We start from the raw sequence: 17,576 nt of genomic DNA, 5'->3' as shown, positions 1-17,576 counted from the left end.
GGCTCGCTGGCCATGCTCTCTTGGAGGTCGGTGACCTCTGCTCCCACGTGGGAGTGGACGGTGATACCCCCTTCTGTGTCCCCAGGACTACGACGCCAACATTGTGGCCGTGGTGAACGACACGGTGGGGACCATGATGACCTGTGGCTACGATGACCAGCAGTGTGAAGTCGGCCTCATCATCGGTAACGTCTCCCTTTCTTCGTGCCCGCCCTCAGCTCGTGTTTCCAGAAGGTACAGGCAGCCTCTTCTCGGGATTTGGTGCGGTCACAGCTTCTGATCTGGTCTGTCTCTCCAAGGCACCGGCACCAACGCCTGCTACATGGAGGAGCTGAGGCACATTGACCTGGTGGAGGGCGATGAGGGGAGGATGTGCGTCAACACGGAGTGGGGGGCCTTCGGCGACGACGGGTCCCTGGAAGACATCCGCACCGAGTTCGACCGGGAGATAGACCGTGGCTCTCTCAACCCCGGGAAGCAGCTGTGAGTCCCACCTTTTCTGACCGGTCACGTGCATGATGTCGGGGATACTTAGCCAAAGGTGTGGGGTTGAGATGAGGGACAGAAAGGCAGGCGATCACAAAGCGCGAAGCCCATCAAATTTGCGTGATCCATCACTCCTTTGGATAGATACGCGGCTGTGGCGTCTGCAGCTTTAAAGGCCATTTTAAATGATTTTCTCTTTGTCCAATTATGCTGTAATTGTGTCCTGGTAGAGATTTTGAAGAGGAAGAGCACAGAAGCATTAGTATAGAGCTAGGATTTGAAAACCCTCATGCACCCCGTAGTCACTAGCATCGCCGCGCCAGGGGAGCGAGGCCACGCAGGAGGCAGGGGGGCTGGCGAGGAGGGAGAGCGAGCGTCCCGAGAGCTCTGCGCTCAGCTCCGAGGGTACAGAGGAGCCCCTTCCTGTCCGGCACTGAAGAGCTCTTTGGGGAGGTATGTCCCACATGTGAACGTCTGTCGTGCAGAGGAGGGGGTGCAAACCTTTTGAGTCATACAGACCTTAGGGAGCCCAGAGAATGGACCAACTTCTCCCATGTTATGTATGGGCGGATGGGTCAGAGTTGATAAAGAGCATCAGACTTATGGGGCAGGTTATTTTTGGCCGTGGCGAGCTCACAGAGGTCTGAGTGACATTATTCAGGGCGGTGTGGGCATTTCTTGGTTTGAGCTCCTTAGTTCCTGCGGTGCACACTCCTATTTCTCTGGGATGCCAGCCGGCTGCCAGCTCTCTCTGATTGCCCTCCCAAAAGCCTCCTCCTGGAGTTGGGTGCTGTCAGCGTGCTGAGAGATGTTCAGCGACCCTGTTGGGCTTAATAGTCCTTATCTTGTGCCAGAGAGACATGGGAGTTCATTCGTCATTTTCAAACCCATCACGCAAAGATCTCCACACCCTGGGCTGGATGGTTGGGCTTTCCATCCGAGTTAATGGAATCGCGTCCATGGCTAGCCTCCCTCCACCGGGAATGGTGGTGGTGAATAAACGAGGTTCCCCAGTTCGAGAATGCTAAGTTCTTAGACCCAGAGTTGAACATCTACTTTGCCCCCTGAGACTGGGGTACCAGCTTGCGATAAAGGATGCCAGTTCCAAAGCTCTGACAGCCGAAGGTTTTCCTGCCCCCAGTCCATTCACCTAACTTGCAGGCCCCACCTGACATCAAACTGTTTACTGTGCCCACTCACACAGTTCGCGGGAGACTGTGGGTGTGCCTGATGGCGCTGCTGTCCCGGGCAGCTCAGGGCTATTCTGTAATATGTGTATATGCATCAGACTGCGTCTCTGGAATCCTCGTGTTCCCACATTCCCAAGCATGTGTGACCCCGGGCGTTTTAGATAAGAAATTCTGTACCCATAGTGACTGTCAGTCACTTCATCAGAAGAGCAAGTAACTGCTCCCCTCCCCGTGGAGCAGGGCAGTTACCTGTGATAAGGGAGCAGCTACGACCCAGGCCCTTGTCTGTATCCCAGTCCCAGTGTGGGGATCCCCTGTGGCTTAGGTGGAAACCTGGATTTCTCTGCCATCCATTTTGAAGTACTTCTGAATTTTCTAAGGGGCTGAACTTTATCCCCAGGCTGAACTGTGAACTGGCCCCACAGCTGCCTTACAGTAAACATTTTTGGAATGGTGGCTGGCTGGACGCATGGATAGATATGGATGGATGGATGGATGGATGGATAGTGGATAGGGAGGGGGCATGGGGTGGAGAGGTAGATGGATGGGGGTGTGGGGAGATGGATGGATGGATGGAGGATGGGGGGTTGGAGGATGGGGGATTGGGGGATGGGTGTTGGGGAATGGAGGATGAATGGATGGAGGATGAGTGGTTGGGGGATGGATGGATGGATGGATGGATGGATGGTGGATGGAAGGTGGCTGGATGGCTAGCAGATGGTTGGGAGAATAAGTAGGTGAGTGGGTGAAAGAGTGAAGGTGGAGTGAGGTCCATCTTCTCCAGTATGTTTCCCTGTGCGCCGATCACCAGAGGTCAGGTCTTGTTAAGAACAAAGCTGAAGAGGTGACAAATTCTTGAATTATATCACATATTCCTGGCAATAGGCTGTTGGCCAGAGAGTTTTTTGCCACAGCAAATTTTTACTGTTCTCCTAGGCTCCTTGCCTAAGTGTTTGGGGATTCCCTGTGTCTTCTTCTGTGCAATGCCAAGTTCTTCAAAGCCATTTTGTCCTCCTTGTCAGGGAGGGGTGTTAGCTCCATTTGACTGGTGGGGATATTAAGGCACTGGGATAGGACAGGCTGACCCAAGACTCTTTGTTGAGCTTTTTTTTTTTTTTAATTTTTTTAATGTTTTTTTATTATATTATGTTAGTCACCATACAGTACATCCCTGGTTTCTGATGTAAAGTTCGATGATTCATTAGTTGCGTATAACACCCAGTGCACCATGCAATACGTGCCCTCCTTACTACCCATCACCAACCTATCCCATTCCCCCACCCCCTCCCCTCTGAAGCCCTCAGTTTGTTTCTCAGAGTCCATAGTCTCTCATGCTTCATTCCTCCTTCTGATTACCCCCCTTTCTTTATTCCTTTCTTCCCCTACCGATCTTCCTAGTTCTTATGTTCCATAGATGAGAGAAATCATATGATAATTGTCTTTCTCTGCTTGACTTATTTCACTTAGCATTATCTCCTCCAGTGGCGTCCATGTTGCAGCAAATGTTGAGAACTCATTCTTTCTGAGAGCTGAATAATATTCCATTGTATATATGGACCACAACTTCTTAATCCAGTCATCCGTTGAAAGGCATCTCAGTTCCTTCCACGATTTAGCGATTGTGGACAATGCTGCTATGAACATTGGGGTGCATATGGCCCTTCTCTTCACTACGTCTGTATCTTTGGGGTAAATACACAGTAGTGCAATGGCTGGATCATAGGGTAGCTTAATTTTTAACTTTTTAAGGGACCTCCACACTGTTTTCCAGAGTGGCTGTACCAACTTGCATTCCCACCAACAATGTAGGAGGGATCCCCTTTCTCCACATCCTCTCCAACAATAGTTGTTTCTTGCCTTGTCAATTTTTGCCATTCTAACTGGCGTAAGGTGGTATCTTAGTGTGGTTTTGATTTGAATTTCCCTGATGGCTAATGATTTTGAACATTTTTTCATGTGTCTGTTAGCCATTTGTATGTCATCATTGGAAAAGTGTCTGTTCATATCTTCTGCCCATTTTATGATTTATTTGTTTCTCGCGTATTGAGTTTGAGAAGTTCTTCATAGATCTTGGATACCAGTCTTTTATCTGTAGCATCATTTGCATATATCTTCTCCCATTCCGTGGGCTGCCTCTTAGTTTTTTTGACTGTTTCCTTGGCTGTGCAGAAGCTTTTTATCTTGATGAAGTCCCACAAGTTCATTTTATCTTTTGTTTCTCAACCTGGAGAATTCTTCGGCCTGAATGGTGGTGAAGTCCTCGCCCAAACACCTGCTCTTACCATCGCTCTGCTCGCTCTACGGAACCTCTCCACACCGCTAAGCCCGCTTAGCACGGCCTCAGACCTCTTCCACCTCTCTGCCCCGGGCTGCCCGTCCGAGCACTCCCTGGCTGCCAGGGGAAGTCCCGATGGGCCTGCAAGTCCTTGCTCCCCCTGTCTGAACATGACCTGCCACCCCACCCTCCCAGCCTATCCCCAGGCCTGCCTGTGTCGGCCAGCAGGCGGGAAGGCCGCAGCACCACGGTGTGGCCTGCTGGCCTGTGGTTGTCGGCATCCGACTACCGACAGGCAGGTCACCACTTGCTGGGTCCCCATGAGCAGAGGGAAGCGTGCTGGTGGAGAAGGAGCCTGCCGTGTCCGTGAGCCTCCGGCTGGGGCTGAGCGAGGCGCATCAGAGTGCCTTTTCCTCGTCCTGCTGCTCTGACAGGGCTCCTAGGCAAACGGGCTGGCGGGATCTATGTATGTAAAAGACGTCGTGGGGACAAGGGAGACCATTTTGGGTGCCTCCAGAGGGCAAAGTGAGAAGCAGTGGGTAGAAGGTGCCAGGACGCTGATCTTCGCTCAGGCTGAGGGGAAGAAGCTTTCTGTCGTCACATCGCCCAGTGGGGGCCGGCTGTCTAGGGAGGAAGTGAGCTGCTGACGGGACGAGCTCACATTAAGCAGCACTGCCCATGAGAGAAGCAGAACAGCACAGTGCTTAGAGCAGAGTCCCTGGTGCTTAACTGGGTTCCAAGTGTGGATTTGCTGCCTATTAGCTCTGTGAACATGGGCAAGTGATATCACCTCTCTGAGCCTCAGTTTCCTCATCTGTGAAATGGGGGTGATGATACTGTCTACCTCGTAGCAAGTTAGTACACGTGAGTGCTCAGTAAAGCGTGACATGCACAGCAGGGGCCCCATACTCATGGCGCGCAGACATTGTAGCCCTTCGCCCCTGTGAACCCCTACCCTCCGCACAGTAACCTCAGCGGAGGCCCTGCCATTCTCCCCATTATCCAGGTGAGGAAACAGGGAGCGAGCAGCACGGTAAGTGGAGAGTCAGGACTGAGCCCAGACAGTCTGGCTCCTGCCTGCTTTGAGATTCCGGCTCGGGGCTACGCAGAGGCTGTTCCCACAGGTACTTGGGGTGGTGGCAGAGTGGCCAGAACTCAGAGAGGCACTCTCCTGCCAGGGATCCCCGACACAGCTGTGGCTGGGGCGGTCGTGTCTGGTCCTGTCAGGAGCGGGAACAATGAGAACCGTGTTTCTCTGTGCCCATGTTGGGGCGAGGGAGGGCCAGGTGCTCAGGTCCCAGCAGCGTTCCTGGCTCCTGGGCCTGGCTCTGAATGGAACGGATTGTTCTGCTATGTCACGGGCAGCTCTGGGGGTGCCAGCTGGGCTCCCTCAGAGGAGACGCAGGCTCCTGGATGTGGGCCTGCCGCTTTGATCTGTCCTGCTTGGGGCTCCCTCCTGGCCCCTGCTCAGCCAGCATGCGGGGCCTGAATCTGGCTCAGGCGGCACGGAGCCCTGGTTCATGGTCGCCTCTCTCCTGCAGCATTGGGCTCAAAATGGCTGCTGCACTGCCAGAGCCCACAGCTCCCAGGGAGGCAAGAGAGAGGAGGAGTCACTCTGGGGTTGGCCTGCAGAGTGAGCTACTCAGAGCCCTTCCCTGGAATTTAGGGTGAAGTTGGGGGGGGTGGAGTGGGCTCCCCAAAGCAAATTCTTGGTCCTTTTGGCTAGAGAAGGAGCACATGGATGCCCGGGGGGTGGCCAGCGACAGGGGTCCCATGGGGACGGCTGTGTTTCAGCCCCAAAATCTACTCAGCCTTCCCCCGAGAAGGCATTTACCCTTTCTGAGCTGGGAAATGGAGAGAATACTTCCCAGCCACCACCTCTCGCAGAGCTCAGGGACCTCCCTGCTGGAGGATGGACAGGAAAGCCTTTTACAAAGCATAGTGTGGTGTCTTGTAAGAAGTGATCATATCCTGCATTTCTGTCTGGGGGCCTCCTCGTCACCCCCAGTCTCGCCTCCAGCAGCCTTCCCTGCCTGCCCCCGTGCCCCATGGTGCTTACCTCCTTTGCCCTCCGTGGTGATGGGGGGACTGTGATGTGTGGGGACTGGGGGGGCCGCCCCCTCCGCCACTGCTGTTTCGTCGTCATTTAGTGACACAGGTGTGCCGTTTTGCCTGCCGGTGAGACTGTGAGCTTGGGAGGATGAGACGGTGTCTTCTTCTCCCTTCTGCCTGTCTGTCTGTCCCGCTTCTCACCAGCCACCCCGGGGGTACGCATGTAGGAAGGACCTGACACGTGCCACGCGCTTTCTCTGCAGGTTTGAGAAGATGGTCAGTGGCATGTACTTGGGGGAGCTGGTGCGACTGATCCTGGTCAAGATGGCCAAGGAGAGCCTCTTGTTTGAAGGGCGGATCACCCCGGAGCTGCTCACCAGGGGGAAGTTCAAGACCAGCGACGTGTCAGCCATTGAGAAGTAGGTGCTGCCCCTCAGGGCCTTCTCTTTTCCTTCACTCCACCCCCCACCCCTGCCCACCCACACGGGGAAGATTAAAGTCCAGGGAACTGATGATTCTAGTGGTAAACAAGGAGCTCACTGAGCCTGGGGCCTGGGTTTGGAAGGCCCCTGGGACATAGGTGGACCTTCTCCAGACTCTGTTCCAGGGAACCCTGGTGACCTCAAGATAATTGGGTGTTCCCTGAAGAAAGGGTTCTTTGGCTAATAGGATTGGGAAATATTGCATATTTATCCTCTAAATGGAGGATATCCTCTAAAAGAAAACCCAGTTCACTTTGGTTAACTTATAATTTCCCAAACTTCTTTTTTGAGAGAGAGAGAGAGCATGCAAACAAGAGCGCGTATGTGAGCGGGGGTGGCGGGGACGAGAGAGAGAATCCCAAGCAGCCAGACAGGCTCCGTGCCCAGTGTGGAGCCTGACTGAGGCTCAATCCCATGACCCTGAGATCATGACCTGAGCAGAAATCAAGAGTTGGATGCTTAACCGACTGAGCCACCCAGGTGCCCCAACTTCCCAAACTTCTTTTGTGCCTGAAACGCCTTCCCCCTTCTCTCACCTGTTAACAGCCAGATGTGTTCCCTGGCGCAAGTTTGAGAAACGTTGGTTAACAGCTGAGACAGGGCAGATAGACGGGGGGGACAGAGTCCAGCCACCTGACTGCTGCCTTTCAGCCTCACCAGGAGAAACCCAGACTTCTCGGCCTCAGCTGTGACTTGCGGGCCTGCATCCTGAGAGGAAGAGGGTAAACTTGACCCCAGGGCAGTCTGATGGGGTGGGGCACCTCCAAGCCTGAAGGACTCCAGTCTTGTGGCTGGCCTCGTGGGCCACCAGGCTCTGTTCCTGGTTCGGAGACATGCAGCCATGCGAGGCCACCTGCTGAAAGATGGAGCTAGCTGGGGGCTAGAGATGCCCTTTCGTCTCTGCACGAAGCTTGTGCTGGAGACTCGCGTCGAGCCAGTGGCTTCCTAGCTCTGGCTCCTGGGGGCAGGTGCGGATCACCTGGCTGCAGTTAGAGGGGGCGGCTCTGGACATTGGAAGGGGTTTATGTGGACTCACTCCTCTGTCACATCCCTGGGCACTTACCCTCGGATCACTCTCCTTCGGAAGCCGTTGGGGCAGAGTGACTGTCGGCCGGGCACCGTGATTCAGAGTTTCCGGCTGTCTCTCTTCTCAAGCCTCCCAGCTAGATGGGGGGGTGGGGGACAGAAGGTTCACGGCGTGTCTTCAGTCATTGACAGAGTCAGGAAATGCGTACCTTCCTTTTGGCCTGCTTCTGGTGTTGGCTCTTTGGTTACCAAGAAACAAAAGCCCACTTGAACTAGCTCAAGAAAGCATGTATATTGTCCTAAAGGCTGTCTCAACAAAACCCGAGCATCCTACCAGGCAGACGTTCAAAGCATTCTCTGTAAAATTAGCAGTAAGACAGTATCACCCGTTCTTATTTAGCATTGTCCTGGACTCTTAGCCAGGGTTAAAAAAAAAAGAAGGAGAAAAGAAATTAAAAGCATAAGAATAAAAAAAAAAAGAGGAAGTAAAATTATCATTATTTGCAGATGTTAATTGTCTGTGTGGGACACCAGAAATAATCTAGACAAGTGAATAGAGTAACAAGAGGTTAGGAAGTTGTCTGCAGATAAGAGACAGAAGTCAACTGTATTTCTATATATTGGCAGTAATGAAAATATGTATGTTTTTAAATAAGCCTTTTATTTTAGAATATTTTTAGACTTACAGAAAAATTGCAAAGATGGTATAGAATGGTCCCGTGTGTCGCCGACTCCATTTTCCCCATTGTTAACATCTTATGTTACTATGATACATGAGGGTGAAAAAAAGGAATATATATACATATATATTTATATATATATATAAATATATAAATAATAAATATATTTTATATTTATTAAAATATTATATAAAATATTATTATATAAAATATAAATTATATGTAAATATTATTATATAAAATTATTTTAAAAATAAATATATTATATATATATATATAAATATATACTCTCTATACCATAACATCTATAATAGTAACAAAATCCTAAATACCTCAGAACGAATCTAACAAAAGATACACAAAACAGGTATGCAGAAAATTAAAATTTGGAAAACCTCAAGGAAAGGTGTGGAAGCATCCCAGGGTAACTCACAGACCTCACGAGCGGGAGGTTTGCCTGCGTCTCCTGAGCACCGAGCTCGGGCGGAGGCAGCTCTGTCCCACCTCCACGTCTCTCCATGTCCCTGGTGTGTCATAACCCAGCCCAGTACAGCTTTTTTCTCTTATTACCTGGTATTTCTTATGGAGGAGGCTCCTTCGTGTGTCCTTCTCAGGCATTTGACTGTCTTAGTCCCATACCACACACGCGGGGTGAACGGACTTCACCTTTCCAGGACTCTGGAATGTCAGTGCTTTGCGCTGCCCGACGTGGTCCTTAACTCATAGTTTGTGGCCTCTAACCTCACAGGAATAAGGAAGGCCTCCACAATGCCAAAGAAATCCTGACCCGCCTGGGAGTGGAGCCATCCGATGACGACTGTATTTCAGTCCAGCACGTGTGTACCATTGTCTCATTTCGCTCGGCCAACCTGGTGGCTGCAACGCTGGGCGCCATCTTGAACCGCCTTCGAGATAACAAGGGCACACCCAGGCTGCGGACCACGGTTGGTGTCGACGGGTCTCTTTACAAGACGCACCCACAGTGAGTCTGCCCTTTGCTGTCATTGGCACTCAGTGCCCGTCTGGGCTAAGGACTTCCTCCAAAGGTCAGACTTTTGCACCCAGTGAAGGTTTTTGGCATACGAGACAATGTGTAGCTCTGGGCAGAAGGGTCAGAATTGCCCACTTGAGAAGTACCTGACCCTCAGCCAGTTCTCCTGGTGTTGCTTCCGTACTGTCATTTTCCCCTCATTTCTTAGGTCTTGTTAGAGATTTCTGTGGCTGCCAGGAACACTGGGTGGAATGTGTCTGTATCTTAAATTCTCTTGCTTATTCATGTTTCGTTAGAGACCCTCATCCTCACTATAGCTGCGGTCATAGGTGCGATGCCCACGTTCTTGTTTTAAAAGCTCCCGTGAGGGGCCCCCCAAACCTCAGACGTGCCTTTTTCAAACGGGCAGCAAGTTGATGCTTTGCATCTGAGAGCGGGCGGGAGACGCAAGTCGTAAGTGGTCCCTGCTGGTGATGAGGGGCTCCTTACCATGCTGTCTTCTTGTGTATTGAACCCCTTAGCTGCAAAAGCCTTTTGTGGCACCGAGAACATGGCTTGTACAGCTTTAAAAGGCTAAAGATGAAATCCTGAGTCTTTCTATACTATTAACAATAGCTGCCTGTGATGTGATTTTTTTGCACAAGACCTCAGATATTTTGCCGCTCTGTGTACAAAGTGCATGTGAAGTGGCCTCGTGGGACCTTTACAGCCAGTTCTAGTGACAGTTAAATTAATGTTGACTTAAATGGAAACCATTCTGTTACTGAGGGGGTAGGATCTGAGCTCGTTACATGTCCTTATCCGTTAGGTTCATAATTTTATTTCTTTGTATTTTTAAAGTATTTGTAAACTTTTTAAAGATTTTATTTATTTGAGAGAGAGAGTGAGCACGAGTAGGGGGCAGAGGCAGAGGGAGAGGGAGACTCCCCCCTAAGCAAGGAGCCCGATGGGGGGCTCGATCCCAGGACCCTGGGATCATGACCTGAGCCGAAGGCAGATGCTTAACCAACTGAGCCACCCAGGCGCCCCGGTATTTGTAAAATTTTTTATAACAAAACTAGCTATTGTTTTGAAGGGTAGGTGGTTTCTTGGTAAATGTTTGGACAAGAAAGGGATTTGCAGCATCACATTAGAATGTTGTTTAATTGTGGTAAAATACACAACATAGAATTTCCCCCAGCCGTCTCTGAGCACACCGTTCAGTAGCGTTAAGCAGACCCACACTGCTGTGCAGCCATCACCACCAGCCAGCTCCCAACTCCTCGTCTGCGGTGTCCCATGTACAACAAATAACTTCGATTAAATGTGTTTTATTTCAGAAGTCACATGTATTTGGTTTAGAAACTTTAGATAGTTCAGCAAATTACAAAGAGAATAGAAGTGAGTTTTCATCCTCCCCCCTGGCATTGGTCACTGTTAATATTTTGGGGTTCTGGTTTCCCTGTTTCCTTTGGCGGGCAGCCTTCCGTACTTACGACAGACCATAAACTTTGAGGAGGTTCTGTGTCTCCCTGAGTCCTAAAGTCCTCTTCTAGCCAATAAAGAATGTCCCGACTCTTGAGGGTGGAGGGAAAGGGCAAGTGAAAATAAAAAACAAGAGCGATTAGTCATGGAGCCCGCCCCCAGCACCAGTAACCAATCCAGGCAATTGATGAACTCGTTCAGTTCCCACCACCCCGCTGTCTCCCAGATACTGTCCATCCTCCCGGACTCCAAGGTGAAGTCACAGGCCCAAGGTCACCTGATGGGGGTGGCAGAGCTCGTCCTTGTCTCCTGATCCGTGTAACTTCCAAGCACTGGGCTCCGGACCACTGTGCTGTCAGCTCCGTGTCATGGTGGAGAACAGAACCTTTTTGGACGCTCGGTTTTCCGTATTCGATACTCACGTCATAATATGTGTGACCGCGGGCTATCTGCATTTTTCCTTTTTACTTCTCTGCATTTGCCAGCTTTTCTGCGGTGCACGCGTATGACTTGGGTGACGAGAAAATCAAGTCTAGAACATGGAATTCAGGTGTGGGGAAAAGAAGGGGAACCAGAGCTCCCGACAGATGGCTCGGTCTAACTATTGTGGCCTGCTCCCCTCCCCCGCCCCGCAGGTATTCCCGGCGTTTCCACAAGACTCTGAGGCGCTTGGTGCCCGACTCCGATGTGCGCTTCCTCCTCTCGGAGAGCGGCAGTGGCAAGGGGGCGGCCATGGTCACGGCGGTGGCCTACCGCCTGGCGGAGCAGCACCGGCAGATAGAGGAGACCCTGGCCCACTTCCGCCTCACCAAGGACATGCTGCTGGAGGTGAAGAAGAGGATGCGGGCCGAGATGGATATGGGCCTGAGGAAGCAGACACACGAGAAGGCCGTGGTCAAGATGCTGCCCTCCTTTGTCCGGAGCACTCCAGACGGGACCGGTGAGGACCTCCTCCGCTGGGGGCTGACACACCCCTCCTGCTTCTCCCACCGGGGGCCAAGTGGGGTGCAGGGAAGGCGCGTCTCCCGTGGATGTGTTTATTTTGGCAAGGACGAGGAACGCATTCAAAGCCCTCTGCTTTCCATTTCTACCACCGACTTGCCCCGTGTGTGACCCAAGGCCCTTGACTTGCCCTGGATCTGGCCTCCCAGGCAAGCACCATCTCTAAAACCGCAGTCCTGCTCGGAATCTGAAAATGTCCTTAAAACAGTGAAACTGGGTCAGTCTCACAGCACCGGGATTGCTGTGGGTTCTCTCACAGAGTCACCAGCGGAAGGCTACGTACCCAGTGCAGCCTTCCTAAGGCCTGACGTGGTGTACGGGAGGCAGACAGGGGCCTGGGGCTCCAGGCAGATCGGAGAACAGAATCCAACCCTTAATGCTGACCTTGCTGAGCGCTCTGGAGAGCCTGAGGGGCTTCTCGGGTGGGTCTTTGAAATTAGATTTGTGATATGAATTAGGTCCCATGTGTAAGTTACTTAGGATTGTGTTATATCCTTGCATTCGAAGCCACCCTCAAAGCTAGTGGCTTAAAGCAGAACCAGCTGTTACTGCTTCCCCGGGCCAGGCTCGGCCGGTGTCCGCTGGACGCGTTCCTGAGTCTGCGGTCGCTGGTGGGTCAGCCCGGAGGCCTCGCTCACACGTCCGGCAGTCGGCACTCGGCGAGGGGGCAGGAGTGCCTGGCCGTGCGTCTCATCCTGCAGCGGGCCGCCGGGCTTGTCCACGTGGTAGCACCAGGGTCCGCGAAAGAGAGGAAGGACTTCAAAGGCTCTTGGAGGCCTAGGCTGGGACTGGCTCAGCTTTGCTTCTGCCACACTCTGTCGGCCAAAGCGAGTCATAAGGCTGGGCAGGAGCCAAGGGGAGGAGGAATAGACTCCATCTTTTGATGGGAAGAACTGCAGAGTCACTTTGCAGAGGAAAAGTACAGGGAAGAGAATGACTGCACATTTTTACAAACACCCTACACATTGATAGAAACTACTAAATTTTGTGTGAGCTTCCCCAGAATCGGGTCACTGTTGCCATGCTTTTCAGTAACCCTGGGGGATTTTCTTTGTTTGTTTATTGTGACAGGTGGGTCATCCATCGGTCTTTTGTCCTAGTGTGGCTCGAAGGCTGTGGTGGTCAGTGAGTTCGTGCCCACCCTCCCCGAGCCCGAGCAGTGTGCTGGAGGGAGCAGAAGCTGAACCTTCTCCCCCGTATTTAATGTGGGGGCTCAAGTCTTGGGGTTACTGGCTGCCAAGAAGCACGTAACTGTGTTTTATGTTCTTTTATGTTCTTGACCGTAATAGAGCATGGTGACTTCTTGGCCCTTGATCTTGGAGGAACAAATTTCCGTGTCCTGCTGGTGAAAATCCGCAGTGGGAAAAAGAGAACGGTGGAAATGCACAACAAGATCTATGCCATTCCCATTGAAATCATGCAGGGCACTGGGGAAGAGGTGAGACAGTTTTGCTTTCATACCACGATGGCACACGTATGTCACACGTCCAGTGGCATCGGTGGTCCCCCCAAACCAGCCACGGGGTGCACACAGCTCTGCCGTCATGTCCTTGTGGCCTGAAAGCATCAGGCCCCTTCAGCAATGCGGGGCTTCTGGTGCTCAGGGGGCTGCAGATTCCATGTGTTGGTGCATGTGTGTGTGTGTGTGTGCGTGGAAACGTGTCCTTGTACACGTACCGAAGCATGAAACCAGAGAGCACAGGTAATCCCTTCTTTCCTCCTACAGCTGTTTGACCACATCGTCTCCTGCATCTCTGACTTCCTGGACTACATGGGGATCAAAGGCCCCAAAATGCCTCTGGGCTTCACGTTCTCCTTCCCCTGCAAGCAGACGAGCCTGGATGCGGTAAGTGTCTTTCCTGTAGACGCCGAGCAGCGCTGGCTCTTGCGGCTTCCTCCAGCCTCACCTGTCCCCTCCATGTCGGGAACAGCTCACACATCACAGTGGATTGACCCAGGCTTTATGTCATGCCCTCCAGTTCATCTTAAGACCCTTCTCTATTCTTTTTTTTTTTATCATTTGGAGCACCCACCTCTTCCGGGAAGCCCCCTGGTCCCCTAGGCAGAAGTATCTCCCCTTCCTCAGTGTTCCCTCTTCCTTTCAATGTTATAGCACTTTTTTCATAATGATTAGTGATTGTGTCTTTCTTTTCTGCTCTGTCAGGTGCTCCTTGAGCAAGGACCTGTGCCCCCCACCCCCATGCCCTAGCACAGAGTTTTATCAGTGGAGATACTTTTTTTTTAAGATTTTATTTTATTTTATTTATTTGACAGAGAGAGAGAGACAGCCAGCGAGAGAGGGAACACAAGCAGGGGGAGTGGGAGAGGAAGAGGCAGGCTCCCAGCGGAGCAGGGAGCCCGATGCGGGGCTCGATCCCAGAACTCTGGGATCATGACCTGAGCTGAAGGCAGACGCTTAAGGACTGTGCCACTCAGGCACCCCTAGAGGGAGATACTTAATAAAGTTTCAATAAATGGAATGAAGCAGGGTCCGGGGTCAGGGCTCGAGCACCTGCTGAGTACTAAGTGCGGGGTACGGAGTGGAAGGTGACAGCTGCTGTCCTCAGGGAGCCAACAGTCTAATGGAGGATCCCAGCCTTACACCCGCAGCTCAGCACTGGGCTGAGGGCTGTTGGTGGCAGGTGGTGGGGGGAACCCAGCAGAGGGAGCTGGTTGTACGACGGAGTCACAGAGGCAAGATGGAGCCTGTCATGGCTGGAGGAGTGACGGGGACCTCCTCGTGTCACGGGTGGGGGTGTAGCCAGGGAGGGGGCCATCAGAGCACACAAATCCTAGGATTTAAGGCGAATGATGTGCAATACTAGGGAGGCTAGGTGCCACCTGCTTCTGGAAGCCAGTTAATCAACCCCATGTGCTGACTTGGGGCTTTTTCCTCTTAAGCCCTTTTATATCTCAGCAGTTAGATCCATATAAACTTGGGTTTTGAAGTTTTTGTAGGTCTGCATTGTTTAAGGAGTTCGCTTATACCGTCACCTGTGTTCATGGTAGTGAGTTCACATGGGCAGATACTGAACTTCATTCAAACCGGAAGTTCACTGTAGGCAGTAACAGTGTTCCTAAAAATGTGCCTTTCTCCACTTACGTTGTTGGCAGACTGTCCTTTAGGGGAACTAGTTGGTTATACCAGGGGCTGCACCATTGTCCTTCTATGCCTCAGTTTTGCCATCTGTGAAATGGGCGTTATGGACCAGACAGCCGTGGGGATGGTTAGGAGGGGGCGGGCCTGTGAAGGGCTCCTTCTCTGTTACTGCTTTGGGCCTCAGATGCTCTAAGCTAGTCTCCCTGTAAGTTGTCAGCAGATGTTTACTCAGGAGGGAGGGAATGCAATGTTATCTTCTGCCCAGAAGGGCTCATTACACAGCCCTCTCCTGGTGCCTTTCCTGTTTCAGGGAATCTTGATCACCTGGACCAAGGGTTTTAAGGCAACCGACTGCGTGGGGCACGACGTAGCAACCTTACTAAGGGAAGCGATAAAACGGAGAGAGGTAACTATGAAAGGGGTGTTTTTACAAATCCTCCCTGTTGGAGGGGTTATAATGTCCTTGCTGGGTCGTCAAGAAGTCAAACAGTACAGAAGCGTGTGTGACCTGGGTAAGAGGGTTCCCTAAACTGTCAGCGGTTAAAACGGAGGTGAGCGGTTTTCTGTTGTTAAAGGGTAGTTTGAGAAAGGTAAAAGTCATGACTCTCCGACAGCTTGAAAAAGAGAAGAGCAGCCCCCCGCGGCCGGGCACCGGCCAGCCTTGGGGCCTGTCGTTGAGCACGAAGCGTCACTCCATAACTGATGATTAGACAAGAAGAGACGAGTCTGTGCTCACGTCAGCACTCGGCGCACACTCAGAGAATTGCCCTGCTCTTGGACAGCCTCCAGGCCAGGGCGAGCCGCACTCTGAGCCCTCCCTAAAACCATCAGCCCAGGCTCTATCCTGGAGGAGGAGCTTTCTAACCCGTCCCGTCCCGAGATGCCCCACGAGGTGTGTCGCCCGTGCAGCACCCAGTCCCTCTGCCCAGCTCTGTTTGACTGCAGGTGTGTTTCTGGTGGTCTTTGGCTGGAGGACATTGACAAAATATAAAATGGAAAATTCCAAAGATTTTGCTTGACTTATTAATGAGGGAATTAGTAAAAAAAAAAAAAAAAAAAGTTCAAATTCCTCTAGTTCGAAAGAGCAGCCAAATGCACAGGCAGTGGGGAAGGCTGACGTGAATGGGTTTTGAAAGAGGGATTGGTTGCACCCGGCAGAGTACCTGCTGACCTCCTTTTGCCCATGTCACCACTCTTCACGTTAGCATTCTTCCAACCGACGTTCTGTGCAGAGACCAGCACACGTACGCACATTTTGTAGCGGGACTCCGACCGTATGTGCTGTATTACAACTTGCTTATTTCATTTAATGTGAAACAGGCATCTTGTCTTGTCACCATGTAGAGACCAACCTCCTCCTTTTCCATGGCCGCACAGCATTCCAGTGGTTGCTGGAACCTGTGTCTTACCTAGGTTCATACATAGCCCCTTTTGATCTATATTTGGGTTGTTCCTCTCTCTGGTCCTTGCAAGCCATGCACTGAAGCATCTTTGTGAGCTGAGTGGCTGTTTCAGAAGGACAGGTTCTGAGGAGTGGGTTTGGTAGTCCTGTTTTGCCTTCTGGAAGGCTGTTAACACTCTAAACTCCTAAGAGAGAGAGCTATTTGACCATAGTCCCTTGTCTTTTGTCCATTCAGCAGTTCCCGCCAGGCTGCCTCTCTGGTACTCAGCATCGTCTGTGAAATGGGTAGAGGGCTTCCTTCCTTTAGATCTCCAGTGTCAGATACATCAGTACTAGTAGGTGTTATGCAGTGAAGGAATATTTAATTACCTGTTAAAGGCTGGTAAGGAAACTATTTCAGATGATGCATCAGGCAGCGCTGTCCCTCCCCTAAAGCCGTGTCCCTTTCTTGCCAAAGGAATTCGACCTGGACGTGGTGGCTGTGGTCAATGACACGGTGGGCACCATGATGACCTGTGCTTACGAGGAGCCTACCTGCGAGGTTGGACTCATTGTAGGTGGGTGTCCTGGAAAGTCTGTCTCTTCGGGGCAGGGAAGGCTGGGTTTTCCTGTTATGTGGGGCCATGAGCCAGCAGCTCAGTCCTCTGTGTATGACACTGTATCTGTCCCTGTTGTCCCCTTACTGCCTCAGAGTTTAGAACGAGGTTGCAGAGCTGTCCAGGGGACTTTCTCCTCCCCAGCACTCACCCCAAGCCTCCTGACCAGATTGTCACAACGGAGCTGTCCAGGAACGAGGCCCCAAGTGGCTCACATGGCTTGGGTGGACAGGGTGGGAGTACCTGGGGCTGGTCTGGCCATCAGGGCAACTACTGGGCTTATAGGGAAGGCCACCAGGCAGGTGTTGAGGGGTGGGAGCCTGTGACTGGGAAGGCAACAGAGCCCTCCTTCTCCCCTGACTGTGGGCAAGGGCCAGAGAGTAGTCTTGGGCACCATTTTGCCTCTGGCAGCCACTGTCTGTGAGCAACCCCAGCCACTTTGGTGGGTCGCAGAGAGGTTGGCTCTGAGGGTTCCCTTACAGTTCAAACCCATGAGGGGTCTGGGCTTGAGCATGTCATTCCTGAAACAGATCAGTTCGGGCTGTGAGAAGACCATTTGTCCCACCGAGCCTGTTCCTGGTCAGGATGCTGGTGTCAGGATGCTGGGAAAAGGCCCTGTTTCTTGGCCAACCTCTGCAGGCCCTACCTGGACGAGGAGGGCTGGCAGCCCCGCCGGGCAGACCCTTTGCTAAGTGTCTGGGAGATGGGGAGAAGGCCCCTGAAGGCTGCCTTCCGGGTGCTCGGGAGTCCTTTTCATTTGTTAAGCCATTTTTGGCTCCTGAGGAAATTCTGAAAACTGGGGAGCAGCTGCAGGTGTAAGGTTTTGGGCC

At 52.0% G+C, this 17,576-nt stretch overlaps 1 protein-coding gene across 2 annotated transcripts in view; it reads left to right on the top strand.

The window, feature by feature from the left end:
* Positions 1-17,576, top strand: part of HK1 (hexokinase 1) — a 63,277-nt gene that overhangs the window by 38,330 nt on the left and 7,371 nt on the right. For both annotated transcript variants that reach the window (XM_040624044.1, XM_040624045.1), the window contains 9 exons: positions 86-185; positions 300-483; positions 6,267-6,422; positions 8,940-9,173; positions 11,282-11,586; positions 12,938-13,086; positions 13,375-13,494; positions 15,059-15,154; positions 16,608-16,707. In XM_040624044.1, the coding sequence (XP_040479978.1) occupies positions 86-185; positions 300-483; positions 6,267-6,422; positions 8,940-9,173; positions 11,282-11,586; positions 12,938-13,086; positions 13,375-13,494; positions 15,059-15,154; positions 16,608-16,707 (1,444 nt within the window). The remainder of the gene's footprint in view (positions 1-85; positions 186-299; positions 484-6,266; positions 6,423-8,939; positions 9,174-11,281; positions 11,587-12,937; positions 13,087-13,374; positions 13,495-15,058; positions 15,155-16,607; positions 16,708-17,576) is intronic.

Source organism: Ursus maritimus, unplaced genomic scaffold (assembly GCF_017311325.1).
Source record: "Ursus maritimus isolate PB19 unplaced genomic scaffold, ASM1731132v1 scaffold_7, whole genome shotgun sequence".
NCBI classification, from domain to species: Eukaryota; Metazoa; Chordata; class Mammalia; order Carnivora; family Ursidae; genus Ursus; species Ursus maritimus.
The sequence above is the reverse complement of the archived record's forward strand: the minus strand, read 5'-3'. Positions and strand labels throughout refer to the sequence as shown.